General features: G+C 36.5%; 1 protein-coding gene across 2 annotated transcripts; it reads right to left on the bottom strand.

Annotated features, from left to right (window-relative positions):
* Positions 1-69: 69 nt before the first annotated feature.
* On the bottom strand, positions 70-26,538 carry LOC111329463 (2-oxoglutarate dehydrogenase complex component E1). 2 transcript variants are annotated; one of them, XM_022934175.2, is made up of 27 exons: positions 25,924-26,538; positions 20,302-20,496; positions 19,335-19,437; positions 18,692-18,792; positions 18,110-18,167; positions 17,197-17,293; positions 16,020-16,257; positions 13,781-13,889; positions 13,259-13,329; positions 12,927-13,055; positions 11,816-11,878; positions 11,207-11,323; positions 10,101-10,253; positions 9,412-9,517; positions 8,708-8,833; positions 7,951-8,101; positions 7,122-7,249; positions 6,626-6,711; positions 5,886-5,978; positions 5,583-5,654; positions 5,018-5,068; positions 4,807-4,881; positions 3,912-3,984; positions 3,433-3,542; positions 3,040-3,093; positions 1,167-1,321; positions 70-604 (listed from the first exon to the last, which is right to left on the bottom strand). In XM_022934175.2, exons 1-27 carry the CDS (start codon positions 26,116-26,118, stop codon positions 508-510), a joined length of 3,006 nt encoding a protein of 1,001 aa, XP_022789910.2. In that variant the 5' UTR covers positions 26,119-26,538; the 3' UTR covers positions 70-507. The 2 variants fall into 2 exon arrangements, with proteins under 2 accessions (XP_022789910.2, XP_088607256.1); XM_088751130.1 differs by lacking the exon at positions 5,018-5,068 and having other exon boundaries at positions 25,924-26,474.
* Between the last annotated feature and the right edge of the window lie 13 nt (positions 26,539-26,551).

Below are 26,551 nucleotides of genomic sequence, written 5' to 3' on the forward strand. Positions count from 1 at the left end.
TGAGATATTTTCTCATCTCAGCCAACAATGTAAACAAATTATCCACATTGATAAAATTGACAGAAACAATTACCAAACAGTTCTTTGTTTATTAGATTAGCACATTTTACAGATTTCATTCCAAAATAAAAAACACTCCCTAATTTTCAGATTAATTCAATATCACCCCTTGACTGTTATACAGACTAATTTCTTGGATTACACTGACTCTACACTCCACTTTTCCACTTTGTATTAGCAGTTAGCAAACCCAGGGTTTTGCCAAGTCGAAATATTCCTATACTGGGCTTGTAAAATTGACTTTTTTTTTTAACTTTGAAGTAATAGTGAAACTGCATATTTATTTCACCCTCCCTTGCCAAGCTTGCAGAAGCAGATTGAAAAAAAAATGTGCTCTATAGAAAATAAGATATAATATTTCTTGTCTTGGACTACAATTTGCACTATGTCAATCCAAAGTAAATACATACAATAACAAAAGCTGTCATTCAAAGTGAGATACACAATTTATTCCAGGGCTTTGTTGATGAGATCTTCTTGTTCAGAAATGTGCTGATGTTTGTTTCCAGTTGCTGTTGATGCAGCTGGAGGACGGCCAGCATAACTGTCAGAAAAAAACAAAAACCACGACCAATCAAACAAAAAACCAAATAAAATATAGAGTGGTGTTGCAATGTCTCACAACTTCTAATGGGCCACTTAGCCACTTGGCTGATCAAAAGGTTGGTAGAAATTACTCTCAGAAGCATAGATTAACTGGACATAACGCTACCCTAGTGCATGGCAAGCTCTTTATTTTTGTCACACCACTTTTCTTTAAACCATATTTTAACAGATTCTGGCGAGGGTAGTAACGAAAAAGGATATAGTTACAACCAGTTGCAAAAAATAGCTGAGACATCTTACCATGTCAAGAGAAGACTTCCCACCATGCAATCTAACAGTGTATCAGGGTTATCACTAAGTGCCCAGTGCCAGCCAAATTTGGCGAATGAAAAAGCAGCCATCACTGACTGGATTTTTGGCCGGCAATTGCTTGGTAAAGCACAATGGGTACTTCCGAGGTTACACACTAACGATCATTCACCACCTTTGAAACACCTCACTTGAAATTTTAGCCAGCAGCATAATTTTTTCAGTTACAACCCTGATTGATTCTTCATTACCTGATCTTAACATTGTCTCCAACAGAAGTGACAAGGCGTGGATGAACGTACGTCCAGTAACCCATGTTCATGGGTTCTTCTTGTGCCCACACAATCTCTGCATTGTCATACTTCTGATTTTCAGCCTTGATCAAGTCAAATGGGAATGGACTTATCTGAAACAAGACACCACAGGTTACAGAGGGGTATCCTTAACGTAAAGCCGCATTGCAACTCCCCACAATGTTAAATGTCATATTGAACACTATTCTAAGTGAAGTCAGTTCCACTATAGAGACAAGTGCCACAATAGCAAATTGTTACCAGAAAAAAAAAAAAAAAAAAAACAACTTTGTACACACACACACACCAGAACATCAACTTGGATAAAAATGAAACTGAAAATCAGTGGGTTTCTCTGTTTGATAAATTTACAGCATCAGCCTATTGCTGTTACGTAAGGTACTTGTCTCCGAGTGACATAGGATCATTGTCATTCTCTCTGCTACCGCTACCTCTAACACAGATACAATCAAAGATATTCTCGACTGTTGTCTGTATCTCCTGCAAAATAAACGAAGGCTCATTCTCTCAAGGGTTAAGCAACAAGGTCAGTGCCAAGCACTGCTGTCTGTCAATGCTGTATCAGAGAGCAAGCAAATGTCATTTGAACCATGCACACGGACTGTGCATGCAAAGAGACAAATTGCAGAACAAGTTTACAAACAGAGAATGTTATCAACAGATAGACTTTTCTTCTAACTGCACTATAAATGCTAGTTCCCTTAGAGAAATCAGCACATGCAAAAATATCTGCAAACAATGTTCACAAAAGCTGGTGGAGCCAGGAAAAAAACCAAAAATTGGCAACACAGCAAGATTAAGAATCGCAACGAGCAGGAGACAAGCCCACAAGCAGTTCATGTGGACAAGCCAAGAAGACTTGAACTTAAAAATGTTGGTTGCAATGATAACATTGCTGTAACCCCATCACCCCACCCCCGCCCCCCCCCCAAATTCCGTTCCTTTCTTAACCTTTAACTCCCACGATGAGAATGTCACTTTTCCCCTCTAGCTCCTACGTATTTCCTTGTTAATTAGTTGGGAGAATTTGGGGTCAGATCAAGATAACAGCTTTTATTAAAAACTGGATCATTGGATAATGCAATTCAAGACTTCTTATTGTCTTAGCCATTATGGTATATTTAACAATTATTCCATGAGCGCACGTTGGATATGATATGATAGATAGCCAACGAGGCGCGTAGCGCCGAGTTGGCTATAATCATCTCATATCCAACAAACGCGAGTGGAATAATTGTTTTATTAAAAATGTTCAATTAAATTATTAAATTTTATTAAATTTTTAGCTCCCTTTTAATCTTAAGCTGAAACGTACGCTTGCAATATTTGTAGATTATGGTATATTGGCTGATAGACCATAAAGGCTAAGCCAATAAAAAGTCTTGAATTGCATTATCCAATGATCTAGTTTTTAATAAAAGCCAATATACCATAATCTACAGATATGGTGAGCGCATGCATCAGCTTAAAATTAAAAGGGAGCTAAAAAATTTAACAAAATGTAATAATTTAGTTTAATGTTTTTAATAAAACAATCATTTCACTCGTGCTTGTTGGATACGAGATGATTATAGCAAACTCAGAGCTACGCGCCTCGTTGGCTATCCATCATCTCATACCCAATGCGCGCTTGTGGAATAACTGTTAACTATATGATAAGTTTGAATATTCTGATCACTTGTTTGCTGGATAATGTACGGATATTACAGGGAGAAGTTACATGCAAATCTGGGAGTTAAGGGGTTAAGAAATGCAAGGAAAGGAAATTGCTGGTGATCAATAATTGAAAAAGGTACTGGTACTTATCTACCTGTTCAACACGAGAGATAGCAATATCTTCTTCAAGACCTCTCTTGGTTCGTTCCTTAAGTAGAGAACAAAAAATAAAAAACAACAACAAAAATTCAGCTTGAGCAACAATATCTTGCTCTGGTTTACGGGAAGAGAGAGGCCCCCATCAGGCAGGAAGTGTAAAAGATTCCAAAGATCTGTCAGACCTTTTGCATGCTTGCCATGCTCAAGATATGTGGACTTTGCCACTTCTTTGGTACAAGACGAAAATGGCAGAGATGGCAAAATGGTGATGATCTGTTCAACTTGCACTGCTATGCTGCAGATTTGATTCCTGAGCCTGGTGTCGGGTGGTAAGGGGAGCACAGAGAAGGAAACAAATTTAAAATGAGTTCCAGTTCCTAGCTCTTACCTTTGCCAAATCATAGTAGACTTTTCCCGTACAAAGAAGGAGTTTGCGTACTTTCTCTGGATTAACTGATGCTGGACCAGAATCTGGGATCACACGTCTAAATGATGTCCCTGTATTTGAAGTACGAGTTAAATTTAATCTATTTCTATTTGGTCCTAAATGTTGTCTGTAGTGATTTCAAATGCAAGACCATAGAGTTCTAATTCATCAAACATTGACGCAGGCTGATTGAAATGCAAAGACACTCACTCAGATGAAAAGTACTCTTACACTCGAGCTAGAACTATTTAAAATGATTTAAACTTCTCTTTTACACTTTCATTGTTGAAACAATTATTTTGTGAACCTTCAGTCTAGAAGAACCTTACAGTACATTCTAGAAAACAAAAACTCCAGTATCACATTGCAAACTCAAGATTTCAAATCAAAGGAAGTGAAATGCAACTAACAAACCAAAAGTAACATTTTCTTAAACTTACCTTCTGCCATTTCATCAATATGAGATCTGGCAGCTTCTAAACGAAGAAGACTTTTTGGTGTCATCAAGATGAGCTGAGAGAAAACAAAGAGTTTGTTTTACAACCTGATCTTTTCCTCTTTATGGACTATAATAAAGTTGACCAATCTTGTCAATCTTTTCCCAGCCTTGCTTCTTCTTATCTTGTGAATTTATAAATTTCTGAATTAATATTTTGGAGTTTCCCTTAAGCTGTAGGTCACTTAAAACACCACAGAAACATGACTGAATTATTGAGACAGCTTAATCTCCTTTAATATAGTAGTAATAGTAATAATAATAATAATAATAATAATTTAATTAATTTGAAGGATAGTTAATTAATATTAGTAATAATTAAATTAATTTGAAGGATAGTTTTAAACATTGAAGGAAATTTAAATATTGAGTTCCGTATATTAGAAGATTAATCGACTTATGTAGAGAATTTAGTTTATAAGTTTTACAGTAATCTTATTCACAGAACGTGACTTAGTTGTTATGTATATTAATAATAGATTGTAAATTAGCAATGGTATATTAGTATTAGTTGTATCTTAAATAATTTTCCATGCTAGCAAATAGGTTTTTATATGTTTTATAAGTGCAATGATGTGTAGTTTCACAGGTTACGCTGCAGCTGTGCGCCCTATGAAACTTTCTTTTCCTGGCATGCTGAAGTTCAATAAACTGCGTCATAACAATAATAACAATAAATAATAATAATAACAATAATAATGATGATGATGTAATAATAACAGTAAAAGTAAAACAAACAAACAAACAAAAAACAAAAGATCTGTAAAAAAACAACTTGACTAGGTATAAAATTCTTGTTCTTGTCTCCGCTAAGAAGAGAAGCACTGAGACAAACTTACAGGCTTGCGGAATTCCAAAACAATCTGTCGCCGCAGTACATGGAAATAGTTTGCAGGGGTGCTACAGTTCACAACCTGAAAAAGAGACCCAGATTTAAGTGCAGTTTCTGTAAAATCGCAATTTAAGAGGGGAATATTAATTAAAATTTAAAAAAGAAAGAAACAAAAAGATTCACATTTATGAATAGTGAAACTCAGAAAATTTACCCACCTGCCAGTTGGTGGAGTAAAGTTGATTCACCTCAAAGAGTTCATTATTTGTCTGCAGATGTGAAAGTTACAGAACATGCATAACAAACAAACCCACCAATACTGAATTTGACCGAATATGAAATGAATGAACGGGCGAATGAATGAGATTCTTTGCCGACAAATTCCAACAAATTCTCGAAAAAAAAAAAAAAAAGAAAAATGAAAATAACAAATAACAAAGAACAAATTATGGAATAAACAGTCACTTCAGATGAACTGCCCAAAAAAGGAAAAAAAACAAAAACAAAAACAAACAAACTGTAAAGTTATCTTAACATATGATAGCTGATAAACCATATATAGTAGATAGACCACTTTCATAAATGGCTGCCGGATTAATATTCTTTTGTTTAAATTTAAATTAGCCCTACTGGCCTCGTTCTCCAGTACAAAATTCAAAAGAATACATTATCTCAAGCGAGCCCAGAAGGGCTAATTTAAATTTAAACAAAAGAATATTTCTATGGCAGCCATTTATGAAAGTGGTCTATTACTGAATAGAGAAGGAAATGGAAGATAATTACTGGAAAAACTTCAGGGTTATCATTGCTCATTTGTAGAAACCTCTCTGGTCTGGCACTAGAATGTTCGGGCCCCTGAAAGAAAGCAAATAATCAACTGAAGTGCTTTTGTACTGTACAAATGAAATTTAGACATCACCACTGAGAAATTCTATTTTTTTTATATCTAGCCCTTACAACAACTTCATAACAGCTCACAATCCACAGGTTTAAGATGCCTGTTATTCAGAATTTGAAGTAAACAAAGCATGTCACATGCAAACAACAAATCACATACAATGATTTCTTCTTTCAAATCACACTCACCATTCCCTCATATCCATGAGGAAGTAACATTGTTAGTCCACTTTGTCTGACCCATTTGTCCTGTCCACTGCTGATAAACTGGTCAATAATACACTGAAAGGATAATAAAAACAAAAGTAGCATGACCTCAAATGTTACAATAACCCTTTAGCATGCCTTGGGCATTTGCCAGTTTTAACGTAATTATTTCAGATTTTGAGGATGGTCTGATCTGCATAAAGAAAGTTTCTGCCAAAAAAAAAAAAAAATTCTGCAAAATCAAATGTTGCAACAAGCAATTTGAGCCAGCTTTTTTATTTTTTTTATTTTTAAATTTGCATTAAATGTACTGGTCACTTTTAACAGATTAGCAGCATCAGAGTAGCCAGTGATCTCTGATAATAAAACGGTTGGCCATTTATTTGCCTTTAATCCATGATCTTGATTAAAAAAGATCAGATGTTGATCACTCCATTCAAACTGATATAACCAGGAAAAGTAACGTGTCCACTGAATTTTAGACTTACATTCCGTTATATGTTCCTTTTTTATTATTCTCTTTGTAAATATCGACTTTTAGATTTATTGTTTAAAAGAAGACAAGTAGACTTATTGTTTACAAGTATTTGAAAGATTCAAAGGTTGCTTTTTACGTTGATAATTTTACCAGTGAACTCTTATTTGGTTTAGCTATGCAAGTTTATGAATCAATGCAAGTTTTTTAAGGATTTTTATTAGGTAGTATTTGATTTTTAATATACCTGGGCAGTATTGTTAAAGTCACCAAACTGTGCTTCCCAACAAACAAGAGCATATGGATTGGTCATACTGAAACCAAGCTCAAAACCTGCAAAATAAAATAAAATTTGTTTTACTTCCAAAAAAACTCCAATAACACATGAAAGTTAATGATACAGTTAACAATTACTGTAATTCAGCTGTTGATTATGTGATGCAATGGAGATTGACAAGAGAGTCTCAAAAAGGACTGTTGGGTGAAGTGGTTCCCCAATCTTCCGAGCCAGTGGCTCAAGTTAAAAACACTTGACTCCTGATCGAATTGGAATTTGGAATGTTGGCTATCGCGGAGGAAGGAAAATGTGAAAGTCTTATCGGAGGTGATCATGCAAGTTGAGTGACTTGAAATGCCATCCCTTCTCACCAGAAATAATGACTGTCCTTACCTTGATTTAAAATTGTTTCAGGAATACTGGAACTTTTAAAACATATGAACAAGAATAATATGAATAAACATACCTAATACAGCATATTCTGATAGGGAGCTATTACAGACTGTGTAAGGGGACTGCTCTGTGCTGAGGTCATTCAGTGCGCAGTAAGTTACTTTATCTTTGTCTTGATCATGCAGAATGTGATGACGATGACTGACACAAAAACAAAAAAATATATATAATCCATTGGCTCATGTAAAAAAGCTTCTGTCATTCAGTAGTTTTAAAGGGTATGTGTTGTAAAAAAATAGCAACAAAGGAAGCCAGCAATCTCCTAAACAGTTAGGTCATCATGTATTACTTTTACACAGTACCGGCCCTGGTTGTTTGAAGGGTGGATAATACAGTGGGACGGCACTGTGGGTTTTGTTCACTCTTATCTGCTGGATAGCAATTTCTCTAAAGCACTGCACCCGTATCACAAAGGTCATGGGTTCAAATCCTGTACAGACCTGAATTTTTTTTCTGGCCATATTTTCACTACAGATCAAGTAGTGTTCATTACTGCAAAGATCACTTTTGATATTCAGTTCTTACCCCACAGTTCTCATATACAATTTTAATATATTCAGAGTCAGCGATTTATCTACTGAATAGTGTTATCAGCCCTTTCACAACTGGGCCCAGTGTCTTAACCCTCAAACTCCCATGAGTGACCAAGACAGAATTTCTCCTTACAATATCAATACAATATCAAGCAAACAAGAGATGAGAATAAACTTAAGGAAAATATGAACTAGGAGATAAGCAATTGATCCAATTCAAAATTCTCCAAAGTAACATCACAAGAATTATATCGCAGAGAGTAAGGAGAATCACTAACTAGATCATGAGTGAAAGGGTTTAACATCTACCTGAAAGTGCCTCTCTCTACATCCTGTCCACTGAGTCTCACGTGAACACTCTCCATCAGAAGAGAGCCAAATGCCAGGGCTTCACCCATTGCCCAGTCTACATAACCCCTTTCCAGAAGATCATGGCGCGCTTTAAGAATGCGGCGCAGTCCTGAAATTGAAAATTCAGTTACTAAGAACAAGGCCTGCCACTTACTATGTACATCGAGGCTTTGACTAGGCACAGTGTACTTGCTCTGACTTGGTGTACAACTTTTACATATTAATCTATTAAACTGCTAACCACAGAACTCTTGTCTCTCGAGCAAATTAGAGTCATTGTTCTCCTTTTCAGGCAGCAACTGGTAAAAGTTACAGCCTGTAGTTCCTCTTAATGCCCCCCAAAATTGTTTCTAATAGCTGAACAATTCAATTTTTTTTGTGCTCTGCTAATCTGAAAATTCCTTTTAACCTGTCCTACTTAGATGAAGGGAGTACTCTGTACTTATACATAGCACTTATTTTGGAAGATTTAATATGCAATGTCAAGGCTTGTTACCATAACAACCAGGGATAATGAAAAAACATTGTTTATTGAAGAAAACAACAGGTATGAGAAATGTTTTGACCTCAGACCAATTAAAATGGGATACATTTTTGAGGCCAGTCCCACAATGGCAGCTTTGGCTGCAAATTCAGTCTCAAGTTTTTTCCCAGTTGTCATGGCTACCGAGCAGCCATAGCTTGGGGCAAGTTAGGGAGGGATCATCTTGTTTACCTCCATGAACCTTGAAGTCGCCACCAGGAGCAGCACTGAACACATTTCCTACATGCTTCAAAGTTTCAAGAGGGATTCCTGTTGGTTTCACTGGTTGGGTAGGACAATAGCCTTTTTGGAAGAATCCTGTTGGAACACACAATAGGGAACTGTTTAAATAATTAAGTACATCTGATATTTTAGATATCAGTTCGTCTGTTTATCTTTTATCCTTTATCAAATGAAATTGATAAATACATGAACCCTTTTGGGTGGAACTGTGTCACACTTTCTGAAACAAATCTGTGGATAAAAAAAATTTGCATTCACCCTTTAACTCCTCCCCCCGTGATATCCCAAAAAAAAAATTCATTATCCAGAAAAAAGGTAATGAGAATACTCAAACTAATAAGGTAGAAGTTGTTTCCACTTGTTAACAAAGAAATGTGTAAATAAATAAATATGTAAATTTAAGCTCCCCCTAAGGGGCTTTTCAGCTACAATATAAACTGAGTGCGTAAAAATCCCCACTGGCAGGAGGCAGACCGGTGGGCTATTTACAAAATGCGTATCAACTTGAGAAGAGAATTATGTCAGGTAAATGACATCAATCTTGATTTGCAAATTTATTTGTACTCTACATAGTGCAGTTGGATAAGAAGAAGTAGTATAATACAATTCTTTTAACCTCCAATGGACATGCAAAATTGAACAGAATGTCACACCTTTCCATGGTGAGTCAAGCCAATCCCTATTGAGCAGCACACGCTTGTCAGACTTTGATTCCGAAAATGCTTCTTCACAGATCTTGTCATAGTTGGCTTTCTCTTCCTGAAAGAAAAATAGCCATAAATAATTTTTTCAGTATGACAATCCAAAATTGGGGAGGCTAATAATTATTTAATGCAGCTATATAAAGGGACTGGATCATTGTGTCGAGTCGCATCAGCCACCCATCTCAACTGCAAACTAAGAACTTCAAATGCTATGTTGACTGGTCACACTTTTAGACTTAACAGATCTGTGGCTATCAAAAGGGTTGTATGACCCATACAGACCAGCCCGTGCTTTTATTGAAAAACTACAAGGGAAAAATTCTGTGTAAGAAGACCAAACTTGATGGCCTCACTTGACTGCCTCAGAGAAGGACCGTAAAAACCAATTTGGTCTTGCCTGGTGCAAGCTGTGAGAAGAAAGGAAGATAAGAAGAAAAAGAAAGAGTGACAGAAATATGAAAAAGTGCTTCATGACCAGTACTGAGTTAATCAGGCTGCATGAGAAAATACTTCGCTCTAAGCCATAAGGAATGGACGTCACTGCACTCTGTCTATGCACCATGACCTTGAACCAAATATTTTTCTGTCTGGCACACCCACTCATTCTCTATGAGCATAATCCACACATACAGCTGTACCTGAAGCCATTCCTCAGTGACAACACCCTCATCTATCAGCCTCTTTGCGTACAGGTCCAACACATGATTCTTTTTATTGACGTTCTTGTACATGATTGGTTGCGTGAACATTGGATTGTCACCTTCATTGTGGCCATGTCGACGGTAACAAACCTTAAATTGTTAATTAGACAGTAATTAGATCATCTAAAAGATGCGAGCATATGCAATAAATATTACCCTGCGAGCAGAGGTAACCCGTCCTCGAATCGAAAAGGGAAAAAGGCTCTGCCGACATCTTGTTGTTGCTCGTTTGAACATGTGTGGTGTTTGCCTAGAAACTGATTCTTTTCCAGGCCCCCTTGAACTATTGTGGGTGCAGATTTGGTCATCTGTGTACATGAAAAACAAAGACATGCGCACCAAAACTGGTTTGACTGGAGGCAAAACTGGCTTAACTAGCCCGGAGTTTTGGGCTTTTGGGATTTCAACGCAACAACAGGATGTCGGCAGAGCCTTTTCCCTTGGAGGGTTGAAAAGAAGAAAAGAAGAAAAGAAGAAGAAAAGAAGGAAAGGCTCTGCTCACAGGGTAAATAAATATGTGTCTAAGTGCTCTTTCTCTTCACTTATTGTTTTAACTTTCTTCACCCCAACACTCTCAAGATCTTATTGGCAATTCACCTTGGTGCCTGCCATACAATTTTCATGAAGTTGTTTTGGAGAATTTGGCACCATATTGGATCCGTTCATTTATGAATTTCTTGGCAGCTCATATGAAGTTTCTTACACTGTAGCAGCTATTTCTTGTGTATCAGCCAGCTAGCATTTATGTGGGAGAAGGTCTGAGATATGGAATACTGGAAAACGTTCATGCCTTGCTGATTCTTTGGAAATTGGCTGAAACTTGTATCTCACAAAAGGGATGGGTCGCATAAGCCCCCTTAGCTACATCCCATTGCTAAAAAATAATAACTTTCTTTAAAGACCTACATAGCAGTAATGTGGTAACAAATCTAATTTTCTTTCAATTTTACATTTGATACCAAATATCAGTTCAATATCTGTTCCTAAGAGAGACTTGCATACGTAGGAATAATTATTCACCAAATTAAAAATTTAATACATACCAAATCAATCACAACATCTTTGCCGAATTCTGCTCTCCATTCTGCTGCAACTTTACACACATGCATAACAGCCTCTGGGTCATCAGCATTCACATGGAAAATGGGGGCATCTACAACCTATAAGAAGAAGATTTTAAATACAAAAGTTTACACAACAGCTGTCAGATATAACAAATGTCCAAGTTAAAGTGTCCTATTTCTTCTCTTTTTTGGGGTTTCTTTGCAAAGAATATTTTTTTTCAGTGACCATTTTATGAATGAATATGCAGGTTGCCAAATGGCAATCCTGAAAAAGTTGACCTTAAAGCCAATAACCAAGGTAGCATTGAAGAATTAAATATATGTTGTTGTCTGCATTTGTGTTTATTGCTCTGGAGTCAAGAAATCTTCAATCTTTGAGTGTCCCTATTTTGTGGTTCAAAATTTTTCAAAGCAGTTTTTCTTTAATTTGTAATTTTCTTACACAAGAAAAGTTGGAATTTAACACATAAGCGTGTTTCAAAGAAACCACCTACTTGTAGATATTCCAATTCTAACAATTACTTGGCAACTAAGGAGGGAAGTTGAAGGAAGCTACTTGATCTAAAAGATAAGATTCCGTGTGCCCACCTTGGCGACATCAGTGCAATAAGGAGAGGATCGAGCAACCCTTGGATCAGTGGTGAAGCCAATCTGAAATCAAAGAAGTGGTCATCATATTTCAAAAGGCTTTGTGGAATATAAAATTACACATTAACTACAAAATTAATTAGTATAACAAAATAGAGGGGAAAAATACTGAATTTGAATGCACTCTTGAGTAACCAGTCACAGGAAACCATTTAATGTTGACAAAGAATCAATCACCACAAACACACGAATGAGCTGAATGAAATTTTACTTTTGCACAAACATACCAGGACATTGAAAACCAGGCCTGCTAACAAACTTTCAACTTTGAAATATAAAGTTAGTGCTTTTTGAGACAAAGTTAAAGCATTCAAAACACAAGTACCGTAATTTTGCCCTCTTCACAAGCAAAATTAAGAAAAAATACCCTCTTCATTGACCCATCAACTTTCATTATTTTTGCCCTATATGTTATTAATGAAAGAATTGAGACCTTTGAAAATAACACTTGTTCTGTCTGAAGTATATTTTAGTTAAAAATATTATATAGTTGAAAGGAAGCAATCATTAAAATAGTCATTACAATCTAACTGCACTATTCATTTTTCTCTGCTAGTCTGTAATAAGCAGTTTAAAATTGACGAAACCACATTTAGTGAATGAAACAATATCACTCAGCCTTGTTTTCAACTCAAAACCCCACAGTAAATACCTCCCTTCATTAACCAATCAGAATGCAAGGAATTTATTCAAATATGTGGTTCTATTTAACAATTATTCCACGAGTGCACGTTGGATATGAGAAGATAGATAGCCAACAAGGCGCGTAGTGCCGAGTTGGCTATAATCATCTCATATCCAACAAGCGCGAGTGGAATAATTGTTTTATTAAAAACGCCCCCAAGAAATTATTATTTTGTAAGAAGAAACTGGATTTTTTAGCTCCCTTTTGATTTTAAGCTGACGCGTACGCTTACCATATTTGTAGATTATGGTATATTGGCTGATATACCATAATGGCTAAGCCAATAAAAAGTCTTGAATTGCATTATCCAATGATCCAGTTTTTAATAATAAATAATATATTCAATTCCAAATCACTAAAACTAACCTGGTTGTTAACGACAATATGTATGGTGCCATGTGTGGTATACTGTGGCAGCGCACTTAAATGGAAAGTCTCATAGACCACACCCTGCCCAGAAAATGCTGCATCCCCATGAATCAAAACACTCATCACCTTGTTGATGTTGATGTAATGAAAAAAAATTATAAAATAATAAAAAACAATGATAAAAATTGAATGATAGTGCCATTACACCCCAGATGGAGCAATCTCAAGAAAATGGAAAGCAACAACATGCATACTAAATTCTTTCTGCTTTGGAAATCAACAAGCTACAAGTTAAATTGTCTATTTGAAAATACTCAATCTAAAACTACCTTTTTCCCTTGTGTGTCCGCTCTATAAAATTGCTCAGATCTGGTCTTCCCTTCAACAACAGGATCCACAGCTAAATGAACACAACAACTTTAACTGACAAACACGACCAAACACTGACTAATAAGAACAAATTCAGACTCCCTGTGAGGATGCTGTAAAAAGTAATTGTCTCCTATTTTTGTCATGCATTGACATACTGGTGTATCCAGGCAAAATTTGAGGAAAATAGTTCAGATGGATTACTTTCTACAACCAAATTTTTAAGGGAATGTCGAGAGATACTGTTTAAAATGGCCGACCCTTGCCCCAGTACCTCATTCCTTCCCAGAATGCAAGGTGACATTGCACAAGAGGAAGAGTTGACAGCAAAGCTAGCTAATTAATTTTGTTTGCTGTTCCATGGCCAGAATATTGCAATCTCAATGCTAATAGGCCAATCACTTTGTTGCAGATTGTTACTTTCTAATTGGCTTCGCAAATGCACAATAAAATTTAATGAAAAAGAGAAAGAATTTGTAAACCTTCCAAATGGGAGGGATTTGCCACAACAGCCAGGCGCACAAGTTTGTTTGTTGCTCTATTAAGAAGCTCGTGAGACATCCCTAGATGGTACTTCACATCTCCTGATCCCTGTGACAAAGGAAAGAACAGTGCGTTGAATAACCCCTGTTCTCAATGCCCACTCTACCAGGCCAATGATATACATAATAGGTCATTTTACAGTTGTGTACTTAGTTGTCAAGCCTTTGATTAAGAGTGAGGCTAAAAATGACCTTGTTGTGATAGAGACCCGTATCTAGTTAGCATGATAACAAAGTGATTTACATTTGAAAGGCAGCAAGGTTTGTATCATAACAAGGTCAACCCTAGCCTCACTCCCATTCAAAGGCTTGGCAACCAAGCACACAACTGTAAAATGGACTATTATGTCTTATTAGATGCATTTGTGTGTAGTATCGCTGTGCATTTTACAACTGAAGTTGTGCCATACTTTGATGAGCCCATGGGAGTGAGTCAAAATACAAACAAGAGAAAATATTAAGCAATACTACAGACTAAAATGTCTAAGTTATTTATTATCCAACTGCCTTTTTTTCTGCCAACTGTTTCTGCTCATTTTTCATAACTTAAAGGCAAAGTGGATGGGGAAGTGCAGTTCGTGCAGCTAACAGGTTAAAAAGGTCTTCTTGCAATACAAAATGAAATGACCACCTGTCCAATATTTCAGGATATTTGTACTCTGTTTGCATGTTATTTGTGCTCCACTTTGTTCAGTTGGATAAGAAATGAACATTTCCAGCCAATCTTGTTTGAAATTTTGTTGTCACATCCAACACTACCAACGATAACTTCCAAATTGATGATTTTCTTCACTCCCATTATCTGTCCCCTTAAAATATGATTCCGTTCAGGGGAGAAGTCATGACAGATAATAAACAACCTTAACATTCAAAGAGCTGTAGTGGGTATATATCCTTAACCTTTAACTCCAAGTGATTAACAAGTAACATCTCCCTAAAATATCCAAACATTATCCAACAAAATGGTGATGTGAATAATAACTAAAGCAATTATTTTATGAGGTTGAGCATATCATGAATTATCAATGCCAAGGTCTGAGCTATCTACCAAGGCCAAAGACTGAGGCAGATAACACATAACACAGACAGATGGTTTGATAAATATTATTCATGATTTCATGTGGAAACTAGGCAGACTTTGAACTCAACATAATAACCCAATATCTGCTGCAGATAATGAGATATCATGTCAACTTCACACTCGCAGGACCAGTCAAAAAATTAATTGTAAGTCGAATGTTAAAAAATCAGACTAAAAGTTAAAGTTACACCAAATTCTTGACTGTACAGTTAGTGAGAAATAAGAGATGGGAATTAGAGTGTGAAAGGGTTAAGATACCAAAACAACAAGGAACTTCTGCAAATGTTTACATCAGCTCCCTCCCACAAGTAGTAACTGGTGTTTCATCAGCCTACGTGATGTCGTAATAAGACTTAACTCTAATCACCACATCCCTCAGGTTGTTAAAACATCATTCACTGCTAATTGAAGTACCAAGTACCATATTTACCCTTGGATAGGCTGCAGTTTTTTATTGAAAAAAATGAGATAAAAGTTAAGGGATGTGGCTTAAATGTAGATACAAGCATTTTGACATCTAATTAAATGTGTATAATAACACGGTAGAGTTTCAACGCAGACATTTTGAACGTTAGCCCTTTGTCAGAGTGAAGGAAGGAATTTGAGGTTGTATGTGCGTTTGTATGCACAAAATGGAGTAGGCTGGGCTATTGGTGGGAACATGGTAATCAGGGCTCAACACTAACAGTAGCCAACTAGCCACAGACTAGTAGAAATTCAGTTTTGGCCAGTGGTTTTCGATTTCCAATGGCCAGTTTGGCTAGTAGACAAACTGAAATTGTTGTAACATCTGCGTTGTCCCCAGCCACTTGGCTGGTAAGTTGGAAAGTTAGTATCAAGCCCTGGTATAGAAAAAAACAGGACTAAATTAGTTGAGTAAAAAGTGTTTGTTGATGCCCTGGGGATAAGGAATCTTTACCGATTTGATAGATAAACTTGTGTTGTAGAACTATGCTGCTTTCAGAACTACCCAAATGTAAGGAAAGGCCACAGACAGTGATTATACTGTTTATAATGATTGGGCAAGATTTTGGGTGCAAACATCTTTGAGGAAAAAAGCCTTAAGTTTAAAATAGTGCCATGATCCTGCAAACATACTTCATCAGACGCTTCCAGGGTTGGATCAAACTGGGTAAAGATCTGTTCCAGTGATTTGCGGCAGACATTAGCAAGAACATTAAGTCTGCCCCTGTGTGGCATTCCCATGATGATGCTCTCCACACCAAACTCACTGGACTTGTCAATAATCGTCTTCATTGCTGGAATCAACACTTCACAGCCTTCAATGCCAAAGCGCTTCTCTGATGACCATTTCTTGGCTAGAAAAGCCTCAAACCTACAAGACATTATTAGAAGAAATTGCAAAAGGAAAAGTGGGAAATAATATTCAACCCCCTTGCAAGCTAACGCAACAACAACAACAACATCTATTAATCAGTTGCAGTCCATACGTCTTCTTGCTAGTGTGTTCACTGAACACAGTTTGGACAAAAGATTATCCAGAGGAAACAATTGTTGAACTTTTAAAAGCTGATTTCCAAATTGAAGGAGCAAATTAAAAGTTGGCCAAAGTCAGTGAGAAAAAAAAACAAAGCAAAAATTTTCAAACTCATCATCTGCAATCTGTTTTTTGTATTACCCACATTTTACCACCACCATTACTTCTTGGTTTAATAGAATTGTCTCTTCTCTGCTTTTTTATTGTACCCGTTTAAGGTTTTTGCAGTCATTTTGACAAATGTTATTTGCAATATTGCCCAAAAAATGGGAAAAAAGCAATTTGGGAAGGAAGCTTGTTTTAACTCTGGATACAAAAATCGCCATCTCACCCATAATGAGAGGACACTCCCAAGATCTCTTTTAAACAATAATTATTCACACTGTCTGCCATACATCATTTCTAATTTCACCTCTGAGAATTTACTGTTGGATCAAATGATATTCCTCTACATGAATTTTTTCCCATTTTCTCACTGTTTATCTGCTTCATCATGGCTGTGCTCTAAGAAAAATTGAAGGGAGCCCAGTGCTCTGAAACTGTTAAAATCCAGGGTGCCCAGCATATGCTTTTTATGAAAAAACTAAGATTCTTGAGTTGCCCAAGAGCAAAAGTAAGGCGCCAATGGGCCACCGGGCCCTGCTAGACCACAGCCCTGTTCATATTGTATTGATAATTATTATAAAGAGAAAATTTGTCTTAGTAGCAGTTGAGAGTGAGAGTTCAGAGTGAGGTACTAGACGGTCTTACTAATAATTAGGAGCAGTGAATTCCTACCCTGTAGAGCGAATGAGCCTCTTGGCTAAAGTTCTTTTGTCCTCCATGTCTAGTTGTATAATTCCTGGAGTCTCAAATCTCTTCCTTATCCAATCACCTTGGAAATAGAAAAAATAAGAAATTATAATAAAATAAAACCAGTAGATTTGATCAAAAAAGTATGCAATCAACAACTACCAGAAACGGCTTTGATCTCATCTCTCTGCACCCTTTGACTATTAAGATAGACTGGAATCACACAAATGGGATCATGCAACCTGGGTTAAAGGCTGGACTGGACTGGACTGGATGGGAGACTTTGATGTTATTCTCCACAAAGAGCTTTCTTTGTTTCTAAAGATTTGTACATTGTACAGGTGGAAGAACAATAGGACATGTAGTCCCCTACTAGGTTCATCCACCTAAACCCAACCCACCCATCCCACCCCGGGGAAGGACATCCATCACACAGTAATCTCATGCATGGGAAATTAATGTCTTCTACCCCTCCTGCAGGAGACAGGACCTCCATTTACTCGTCCCTATCCGAGAAGACTAGAATATCTAACCATTTCTTGATTCTATAGAAAGGCAGCAAATTCTTCTCAATTATTTTAAGACCTTGAGTGTTGGTCTGGCCGGGGCTTGAACCCTCGACCTCCCGAACAACAACAGTCCAGCGCTCTATCCATTGAGCTAAACGAGGGGGGGGGGGGTTTAATTGTTTTTCATCCAAAGAAGTATCTAGTTTTGAAACCATTAAGAAGATGCAATTGTAATAAAAGCATTTTCATTAGATGTATGGCTCAAGGGATGGGAAAAACTGAAGGAAAAATCACTTCCTTGGAAGCAAACAGCAGCATTCCAACAACTTCCACTCAGTTAGCATGCCAATTCAGGTGCACATTTAACATATACACGTAAGATAAATTACATTTAGATTTTTCTGGAATGAACATGTAATCCAATCCAATGTGTCCACAGTAGGCATTCTGCAGGAAAGAAAAGTGCCTGGGTAAAATATTGTTTGATTCAACATTACATTCCTAAAGCTATGATCACAAACAGATTTTAGCAGTTAGGGAAAATTAAGAATGGGATCTTAAGATTGAAAGGGTTCATAAAATACATAATTTAGTAGATTCTTTTATTTCATAAGAACCTTTTTTATGAGAACCTTCAGATGAGATTGTCAGCTAAGAACTTCTTTATTTTGCTCGTTTTTTTGTGTGCGAAAAGTCAATGATATAGATAAAAGAAATGTAAAATTGTGAGCTAACATGACTCAACTGTGATCTAACATGAAAATTAACTCAAACACTTAGAGACATTTTTTACCATTGTTTTATTAAATTACCATACCACACAACTTTACAAACAAGTTAAGTATGTTTTAAGACTCAAATCGCAGCAAAAAGTAAGAATGCTTAACCCCAGGCTCAGAATTAGACATTCGTGTAAAAAAAAAAAACAGAGAGTGTGAAATTATTATATCATCAAACAGTCACCAACTTACATTCAGCCTGTTAAGTATTTCTCTCAAAGTCAAAACATCATTGTCTCCACCAATATATGTGGTATTAGGGAGCTGGAATACTTTATCGAGATCACTCTCACCTATACAAAGGAAGAAAAATAGCCATGAGCTATGAATTTTAAACCCTAATACCAGAACATTCTCTATTCTCGGTATAGTGCTGGCTGCAAGAATGGCAGCACCTACATACGTGTAAAATGCATGCAAGATGGCAGATTTGCATGCAAATTATGCATGCGTTAAGGTGCTGACAAGGGGAATTTGTTTAACAGTCAAGGGCTTCAATTCAGTTGGTGATCATTTCTTTTATTCTTGCCACCTGCATGACTGTGTGATTCAGGGGTGATATTGTAAGGAGAAAATAGATGCTGGTCGCTCTAAGTGGTCCTAGGGTTAAACAAAATACAAATATTGGTGAAACGCAGTTCCTGGAAGCTTTGTTACACTTTTTGATGACATGCAATCTATAGAGTTGTACATGTGTCATTGAAAATGGGTCAAATGCTGTTCGCAAACATCTCACAAAATTTCGGAACTTTAACAGGTTCTAAAAGAGTAACCATCTTAATTATAGACATGGTGATGGTCTTGTAAGGACAAAATTTATAAACCAATGACTTACCCAGTCCCCAGTACTCTAAAGAGAGGTCAGCTGGGACAGTTTCAGATAAGTCAGCCTGTAAGATGCCGAGTGGGTCTAATTGAGCCATATGATGGCCTCGGATCTGTAAGAAAAATTGATCAAAATCACTTTCCGACATTATGATTGTGAAAATTATGACTTCACATAAATCTTTTTAAATAACTACACATGCATCAGAAGCAAGGCACAAAAGCTATTGTTTTAAAGATATTCCAAGTCATCATTATCACTTTTTTGTTATCACTTAGGGGAGCAGGGATCGATGGTGCAGTGGTGAGAGCACTCGCCTCCCACAACTGTGGCCCGGGTTTGATTCCTGGACCGGGCATCACATGTGGATTCAGTTTGTTGTTGGTTCTCATCGTTGCTCCGAGGGTTTTTCTCCGGGTCCTCCGGTTTTCCTCCCTCCGCAAAAACCAACATTCCAAATTCCAATTCAATCTGGAAACAGTGGACAAGAAGAGCCACCCAGGAGAATGTCCATTGCTAAATTAGCTATTTATTTATTTATTTATTTATTATTTATTTACCATCTATTTACTTTCCTCTAACTTTCTGTGACTGTTTTCCAAACTGGTACATGTCTTGATACACTAGCTTAGATGGAGGAAGAGGAGGTGTGATAGCTTAATAATCCCTTTAACTCCCAGAAGTGATCAACATGTAACTTCTCCCTATAATATCCATACATTATCCCGCAAACAAGTAATGAGAATATTCAAACTTATCAAGAAAAAGTTGTTATCTTGATCTGACACAAAATTCTTGTAACCAATTTACATGGAAAAATGTAGCAGCTATAGTAGGGAGAATTAACAATCAGATCTTAGAAGTTGAAAGGTTTTTTAGTGTCTTGGTTAAACAGACAACCAAAATTGCCAGGTGCATCTTTAGCTAGTGGGAAAAAAAAAAGGAGAAAAAAATTTGACTGCAGATTTTGTATTACCTGGTAACAACGAATCAATGAGTAAACTGCCATGTGATCTGACACCAGTTCGTTGATTGTGGATTGGTCCACAGCACTTGGAACAGTTTGTCTCGTTGCTACCATGCCGGGACTTTGTCCCAAGATGGGAGGTGGCTGATAAGCTTGTCCTGGAGGCTTTCCGCTTTGAACTTGACGGAAATAAGCATCCCATGACTGTAGAGAGATAATTAAACAAATGTCAATCTGTCAGCCTAGTGTATTTTAGATTAACTCTAAGAACATTTTATCTTAAAAACAGTTCTAAACTGTAAATAGATTCTACGCTGCCATGCATCTGTTCAATAATACAATTTGGATATATCAACAAAGTTGAAATGGTAAATTGGCCACCGTAATGATTACAAAAGCTGACGTTTTGAGCGTTAGCCCTTCGTCGGAGCGAATGTTCAATAATAGGTCACAGATTACACTCTTTTTTTTTTCATAAGAAAGTCTAATTTTGGGGCCGGGGTTCAATATTCTTATTTTTTTTATAATTTGTCCCTAAAAGCGTACATAACATTGAGATGGTATTTCAATAAATCAATTAAGATGTGACCACATGAAATTTGATGACAAACTGAGTTGTTCTTCAGTTTATTGCAGAATAAGATCACTGCATTGTTTATGTTAAAAAAAAAAAGCCCCTAAGAATTTGAATTAATTGTCTTGTGAGACCAAAGCTCTCCATTTCTTTCACCTTTCATGTAAACTTCTTGCAAAAAAAGAAAGTAATGACTGACTCTCAGGCTAGGTATGTATTTAAAATTTTGGTTATCTCAGCCCAAACATTATTTGATGGGCTTTCCAAAAGAAATGGCTGAGTTGAAATTCCGGCCTTTTTTTTCTTTTTTTGTTCAGTCGCAAATCGTAGCTAGGTCCTTAACACGCATGTGTGACATTTTTGACTAATGAGCACATAGCATGGCATAATGGCAGAAGAAGAGAAAATTTTGTGGTGCAAAATCAGCCCAGATACTGTGTATAATATGCTCAAAACCCTTACAAAATATGTGCAAAGCATTCATGCTAGACCCACACCAAAAAATGGCATTTATTTTCAGAACAGGTCAGTCCAGGAACCCTGGAGAGACTTCTTTATTTGTGAACATTTATAAGTGAACGTTTCATCAAGAAACATGCTACATCAACCAAGCTATCTTATGTTAATTAAGAGAAGCAGTAGACCTGAACGCCAATCAGCAGATTACACAAATGTAGGCCCAAAAAACAAAGTCTCTTTCCAACAGAAAGCCCAGGTGAATGCAAGTATGTGTCCAGTTATGAAAAAGGTTCTTATATATATATAAAAAAAAAAGAGTGTATCTATCATATTTTGATATAATCTGTGATATATAACTGAACTAATGCATCGGAAAATGCAATCTACTTCAGTTGATAACTTTTGAGGTGAAAAATTGTTATGAAAGTGATTAGTCATTATATATCTAACAATTATTCGCTGAAGGCAAGGTGATTATTGTCAAATAATCCCCAAAACGAAGTCGAGGGGATTATTCGACAATATTCACTGAACCTGAGGCGAATAATTATTTTTATTAGTATAATTTCAGAGCTGAACAACAGAGAAATTTCTAAAATCATAACATTTTAGTAACATTTATTAACATTTTATTTAACATTTTATTTAAACTTTGTGGAGCAGTTTATATAGCATCATATAAGGAACCGCTTGACCAATCAGATTGCTGGAAACTCTTTGCTCAGCTCTGAAATTATACTTGAAACAATACTTGGGTCATTTAATTGGAAGTTTTCTATTGAATAAACTTCATTCACAGTCAACACTTGAATCTTCAAATAGTAACCATGTTAAGATTTTCTTAAAGCGATTATTAATACTTAATTATTAATTATTAATTATTAATTATTAATTAATTATTAATTATTATACTTGAAACAATACTTGGGTCATTTAATTGGAAGTTTTCTATTGAATAAACTTCATTCACAGTCAACACTTGAATCTTCAAATAGTAACCATGCTAAGATTTTCTTAAAGCGATTATTAATACTTAATTATTAATTATTAATTAATTATTAATTATTAATTAATTATTAATTATTAATTATTATACTTGAAACAATACTTGGGTCATTTAATTGGAAGTTTTCTATTGAATAAACTTCATTCACAGTCAACACTTGAATCTTCAAATAGTAACCATGTTAAGATTTTCTTAAGGTGACTATTAACACTGTTTAAACAACATATTTCTGTTTAACAATTATTCGCTGAAGGCGAGGTGAGTATCGTCGAATAATCCCCGAGATGAAGTCGTGGGGATCATTTGACAATATTCACCAAACCTGAGGTGAATAATTGTTTTAGTCTAATTTCAGAGCTGAACAACTGAGAAATTTCTAAAATCATAACATTTTAGTAACATTTATTAACATTTTGTATAAACTGCATGGAGCCCTTTTTATAAAGCATCATATAAGGAACCGCTCAACCAATCAGATTAATTGCTGGAAACTCTTTCCTCAGCTCTGAAATTATACCACTTGTGACCCTCCATGAGATTTCAGGGAATAAGGTGAACGCACACACATGGCATGTTATAACACGCTCGCATGCTAATGACACGACACACTTACGTGTCGCGTCATTAGTATGCGCATGAAAACAATTGATACTGGAGAGCGTGTTCATAACCATTGTTCATATCTGGTTAACACAGTAGAGCTTTGTTTTTGTAACACACTAGATTTTTTGTTCTTGTAACACGCTAAGTTCCTTTGTTTCCTTAACATGGTAGAATTCTTTACATGCTAGCTTATCTTATACAGCCCATCTTACTTTGTTAGTTGTGTTTGTCAGCTTCTTATTTGTGAGAATGGTGGTTATAAAGTATATTACTCATACAGTATATAAGCGAAAATAAAGAAAATCTACTGTCCTATTTAAAAGTTTCAATTAAAAAAAAGCAAACATTCACAGCAATTTACGGCTCTTTGTCTTGAACAGGATTTTCACAAGTAATTCAGTGAGCACAACGTGTCAACTAGGTTCAGAGGAGCTCAGTTTGCACACACGAATTATTGTTTTTTAAAACTTCTTACCTTGTCAAATATATATCCTTATCGTTTCACGCAATTACATGTACTAAGCCCAGTATCGGATCTTTGTGGATCCTTTAGGAACAGATTTCCGGCTCCTGATCGACGCGGTCGCTGCTCGTCACTCTATGCAAATCGGCATTTTGAAAATGAATAAGTGCTAGTTAGTTGGTGCAAAACGAAACTTTCCGAACGAGGCTGCGAAGTACCGTATGGCGATCTTGGCATCTTACGAGCTCTTAGTCTTTAGTGCTGCAGTATATATGTTTCGTAACGCAACTGTAACGTGAGGATAATTAAAATTAAAATTGTGGAAGGTATTACTGAGTTTTTTAGTTTGCAAACTGAACAAACTTTAAGTTAACTCCTCTGGACTCTGTGCATGCATTCATTTGCTTTTGAGAACACAGTTTACAAGCAGAATGATAAATATTTTGAAATAAATATCAAAGTCTCATAAATGGTTGTAATTTCAGACGTTTCGGGTGTATAACCTTTCTTCATGGTGCGAGACAACTGTTAAAATACTCCGACAAGACGTCAAATGGAAGCGTGTGCACATGTTTACAGTAGCACGCGCATATAATTATATAATTCGCAAAAATAAAGCTGAAATTGATAGTCCGTTGGGCTGAACAGTTCGTAGCTGGAAAATCCCTCACTTATCAAAGGAGGTAAAGTCATTTGCTTTGCATCATACAAGTTTGCTCTAATACTAAAGCTTACGTTTGTCAATTATCTATGCATTTGTGCTTGGCTAGCTACCTTCACAAGTTTACGATTTCAAGAGCAGACGTCATTGCTCGTTCGGCCCACGTTTAGCAAGCTGCTTTAAGAAAATGAGAAATTCGAAAATAAAGAAAGAATCCAAAAGCAGGATTAAATAAACAGACAACAAGTCGAGACACCATTCTGTTCGGCGATTCATTGACCGATGTTGCACTGGATATTGACAACTAGAATTGTATTGGTGAGCTAATAGAAAGCCTTACAGCTTACGAAGTCCTCCTTGTACAAATCGAAAGAAACTTTAACTTCAAAGAGTGTGCTAAAAATTTAACACGGTCGCGATGTTATACCGCGCAAAAATGCAGGCAAGATCTTAACATGTTCATTTGTCTCTACCGTGCAAAGGAAGACAATGGCTGCGATGTTAACGAGGCACGTAACTAACACACAGCTAATGTGTTAAAAGCTAGTTCTTGTGTTTTAGCGTGTGAGCGTGCCATGTCCGTGCGTTCACCTTATTCCCTGAAATCCCATGGAGGGTCACAATTAAGATGAGTAATGTATAATATGGTGGTAAGAAGACCAGTGACTCATTTGGCTGCACCTCGAGTACCACTTTGAGTTCTTACAATAATTTGACGTCTTCTGTGATATGTCACTACACAGATACACGGCAACGTAGAATTTATTTGTTAACCCTTTAACTCCCGGGAGTGATTAACATGTAACTTCTCCCTAAAAGATTCATAAATTATCCAGGACACAGGTAACGAGAATACTTCAACCAATCATATAAACATTGTGATCCTCATTCAACACCAAATTCTGGTAACTAATGCACAAGGAAATGTCAAGTAGTAAGAGGGGAGAATTAACAAGCATATCTTAGGAGTAAAAGAGCTAATTATTTAGTTAGCAAGGTCAATACTTCATACGACATTTCCAATCTATGTTTACACAAACATTTTTCACAGTTTGCCCATTTGACCAAGTATCGGGGCTCGACAATAATAGTAGCCAACTATCTACAGACTAGAAGAAATTCAGTTTCGGCTGGTGGTTTTCAATTTCCACAAGCCAGTTTGGCGGCTAGTAACCAAACTGGAATTGTCATAACATAAAATTTGTCACTAGCCACTTAGCGAGTAAGTTGAAAAGTTAGTGTCAAGCCCTGAAGTATGTATAATTTTTCAAGTGTATCTTCAGTTCATCTCAAAATAAACCATCAATATCAAACATTGTTCCTTTAGCTGTTATGTTTATCAATTATAAAATAATCATGATAAAAATAACCAAAAAAAGACAAAAAGTTGTAACATTTCTCTACGTCAAAGGACATTAGTTAAATACTCAGAATATTGTGAAATCTAATTATATCTTTCTTATAAAAGCAAGCTTGGACATGCATCAAGGTAAGCACTCTAGCGTAACAGTACGTGACATCTGCTGTAAACACCAAGGGAAGAGGGTGGGCCATGGGACGGTCAAGGTTCAACTTCCTCCTACTAAACTACTAAAGCACCTATTTGGAATGAATGGTTTTTGCAGGAAGAAAAACTATCAAAAAGGTCATCTTCAAGTATCTGTTTTCCCGTTTAATTAATGTTCTGCACAAATGAGGAGCAAATGATGGACAGTGATTTGTAGGAAACCAATCCAAAACACTAGACGATTTTGTGTATACACGCGGGTTGTCTATTTCGTAGGAGTTTCAATACATTTCAGGTCTATAACGTTCGCACGCTGTAATATCAAAATTTACGGGCACAAATCAGTCAAATTACTCACCCGATGTACGCTTTTAGGATCCTCTTTCCACGATATGTACATTTCTTCCACATAATTGCCGCTACTGCCGTTTAAAAACGGTTCCTGAGCGACCAAAACCGCAGTTTGTTGCCATCTCTTGTGAAGCGAAAGCTTGCCATAACTCGCCAAGCGCTCCCGCAACAATCTCGCACATGTTCTTGCTGCATACATCATCGACACTTTCACGTTTTAAAACTCAAGTCCTAGTCCTTATTAGCAAGTGTTCAAATGTCATATAAGTCCTGTTTTGTTGATGAAGAAAGTGTGATGGATTTAACGAAAGCATTAAACTTCCGAGAGATTGGACTTTCGCCAGGTTAGTTTCCAGAGTGGCTGTGTAGCCCTTTATATTCGTCTCTCTTCGAAAACACAGCGGTTCTAAACGTACCAAAATCGTACGATCTCTGTAGTCGTTCTCTTGAAAGAAGTTTTTTCCTCTCAGAATAAGCCGCTTTTCATCAGCAATACAGATAAGGCATCACGAGCCTGTCTTCTTCGCAATACCCTCACAAAGTTTCCTCGCTCGTGCAGTGACGTCACATTGGATCACTAATCGATTACGCGACGTAAAAATAGTCGGAGACTGTCACGTAAATTTCCATTTCAA

This window comes from Stylophora pistillata, chromosome 2, assembly GCF_964205215.1.
Source record: "Stylophora pistillata chromosome 2, jaStyPist1.2, whole genome shotgun sequence".
NCBI classification, from domain to species: Eukaryota; Metazoa; Cnidaria; class Anthozoa; order Scleractinia; family Pocilloporidae; genus Stylophora; species Stylophora pistillata.